Source organism: Ursus maritimus, unplaced genomic scaffold (assembly GCF_017311325.1).
Source record: "Ursus maritimus isolate PB19 unplaced genomic scaffold, ASM1731132v1 scaffold_23, whole genome shotgun sequence".
Taxonomy (NCBI): Eukaryota; Metazoa; Chordata; class Mammalia; order Carnivora; family Ursidae; genus Ursus; species Ursus maritimus.
In genome coordinates, this window is record NW_024424786.1 from 47418978 (window position 1) to 47421244 (window position 2267).

The window sequence follows — 2267 nt, forward strand, 5'->3', positions numbered from 1 at the left end:
CTCGCTCTGCTATTCAACGGTATGTCACCCTGGAGATCATCTTTTTAATTACCTCAAGAATTACTGTGAGGTTTGACTGAAAACAAGAATTTGGAATCACACATATCCAAGTTGAAATCCTGGCTCTTCTACTTAACAGCTGAGTATCTCGGGGAAGGAGCTTAAAGTGAGCTTGTTTCCTCCACTATAAATGGGATGAATGAAGGGTTAAACAGGCAAATGAATAAATCCTCTAGAAAAGTGACGGTACATTCGAAGCCGAAGTCTAATTTTTAAGAATGCAAATAAAACGCTAATAGCAGAAGGCTGCTGAACATCACCCAAATATATATTCATTTTCTATGTAAGAGGCACAATGCTTAACGCTAGGGTTGTTAACAGGGAAGTTGTTACAGGTGTACTTTCCTATGGAACAATGCTAGCCACTTATTCTATTCGTTTGAAAAGAGGCTGGTGCTTGGCAACAGACAATTTGTCAAAAAAATTCATCCTAAGTAAGCCTAAACTCGGAGATCTCAGGGGCACAAAACCCAATATAAAATGTAACGGAAAGTAGGGACCATGGGAGAGGGGAGATGTGGTTGAAACCCAGGGTGTAACCAGCTGCAGAATCAAGAGGGAAAAAACAAAACTGCATTCGGCTCTGGTTTATCCGCTCCAGACCGCTGAGAGAGGGCGTAGACACAGCCACACCATACCAAGGCCAAGACACCAGGATCTGCTGTTCAAAATGCATGGCAGCCTTACCTCTGAAAGGGTGTTTGCTTGTTTGTCTGGAATCAAGAGCGAACAACCTTTAAAGCCCTGAACCCTTTTCGTAAGATCAGGGGAAGGGGAGTGCAGGAACTTCAGTCACAGCCCCTCGGTCAGGAAGGCAGTGAACCCTAGGCCCCCAAACTCTGCCTATGGCTCTGCCCCTCAGTCCCCGTGGGCTGTCACCCCTCCCCCTCCTCAGCGCACCTCTCCGGCCTAACTTGCTCCCACTCTCCGCACGCGGGGCTGAGCACCCTCGGTCCATCTAAGTCCCGCCCCTCCCCCCGCCGCCCCCTCTCTGCCTCGCTCTCCCATCGCTGGGGCCCGGGGCGCTCACTTCTTCGTGTAGAGCTCCTCCAGACGGTGCCACACGGCGGCCTGGCCGGGCCCGGAGCTCTGGCTCTGCTGTAAAAAGCCAGGAACGTCCTTCATGACGGCAGGAAGACCCTGGGACAGCCGTACAACGGAGGTGTGAGCGCCGCGGGAATGGCCGCCGGAAATGCTCACTCACTTCCGGCCCTCGTCGCGCGAGGCAGGCCGGGAGCTCCCCGGCGGCGGGCGGCGGGCGGCGCGCGGGGGTTGTCCGGGTAACCGCGCCGGTGCCTCTGAAGAAATTCCCTCCAGGGTTTGTACCCGATTTCCCGCGCAGCTGACCGTGGGATTCAACAGTACGAGGGCCTGGGGTCGGCCCGGCCATCGACTGGCTTTGTGGCCTCGGCCTTTGTGACCCGCAGGTTCTCATCTCAAACGGGGACCATGATAATAGTAGCTTAATAGTGTCTCGCGAGGACTGAGTGAAAATGTGACCACTGGCCGTAGTAAAGTGCTCGCAAAGTGCGCGCATCACCCTCCCGACTGAAGACGGTGGGAAAGCAGGATAGAGAAATGCTGGCTCCTGGTTTGGTCTCCAGGGCGAGAAGCGGGACCCCAAGGGGCTAGGAAGCCGCCCCCACCTGGCGTCCACCCCAGCCTGGGCTCGCGGGGTGGGGCGGGGCGCGCGGCGGCGGACTCGTGGCCCTTGGGGACAAGGTCGCGAGCGGGCGGCGGAGGAGCTGGGACATGGCTCGGTGGGCTCGGCCGGCTCTTTCCGCCTTCAGGCCCTGGCGCCCGGCAGGTGAGTGGGCCTCTTGGTTCGGCCGGACGGGCGGCGGCCCGGGGCGGAGACCAGCGCTTTGGCGCCCGCGCGTTGCTGGGGTTGCAAAGCAGGCCGGGTGCAGTTCCGGTGAGCGCGGGAGTCGGGTTTTTTTCCTTGCATGGTCGGTGGGACACTAGAAGACCTGAAAATGTGAAGTCCCTGTCCACGCAGCTCAGAGGGTATTCCGGAGGGCGCCACGGTAGCGGTTTCTTGTTTCTTAGGGGGTATTGGGATGAGTACAAGCAACACTTATATGTTAATTGTTGACACTGTTTAGGTAGCCTTTTTTTACTTAATATGTCTTGGACTTACTTTCATCTCAAAACATAAATGCTTTCTCAGTCTTTTGTACTGATCTGTAGAATTCCTTTTTTTTTTT

The 2267-nt window shown here is 55.4% G+C and overlaps 2 protein-coding genes across 10 annotated transcripts in view; one reads left to right on the forward strand and one right to left on the reverse strand.

The window, feature by feature from the left end:
• Nucleotides 1–1273, reverse strand: part of PSMD13 (proteasome 26S subunit, non-ATPase 13) — a 14821-nt gene extending 13548 nt beyond the window's left edge. Inside the window, exon 1 of the mRNA XM_040639790.1 lies at nt 1091–1273. Within this exon, the coding sequence (XP_040495724.1) occupies nt 1091–1185 (95 nt within the window). The 5' untranslated portion in view covers nt 1186–1273. The remainder of the gene's footprint in view (nt 1–1090) is intronic.
• SIRT3 (sirtuin 3) overlaps nt 1–2267 on the forward strand; it is a 22144-nt gene that overhangs the window by 925 nt on the left and 18952 nt on the right. For 6 of the 9 annotated variants that reach the window (XM_040639784.1, XM_040639778.1, XM_040639785.1 and 3 more), the window contains exon 1: nt 1353–1867. The exons of 2 other annotated variants lie outside the window; for them this stretch is intronic. In XM_040639784.1, the coding sequence (XP_040495718.1) occupies nt 1813–1867 (55 nt within the window). In that variant the 5' untranslated portion in view covers nt 1353–1812. Of the gene's footprint in view, nt 1–1352; nt 1868–1950; nt 2088–2267 lie in introns of those variants that run through there. One more of the 9 variants, XM_008699585.2, reaches the window with a different exon arrangement.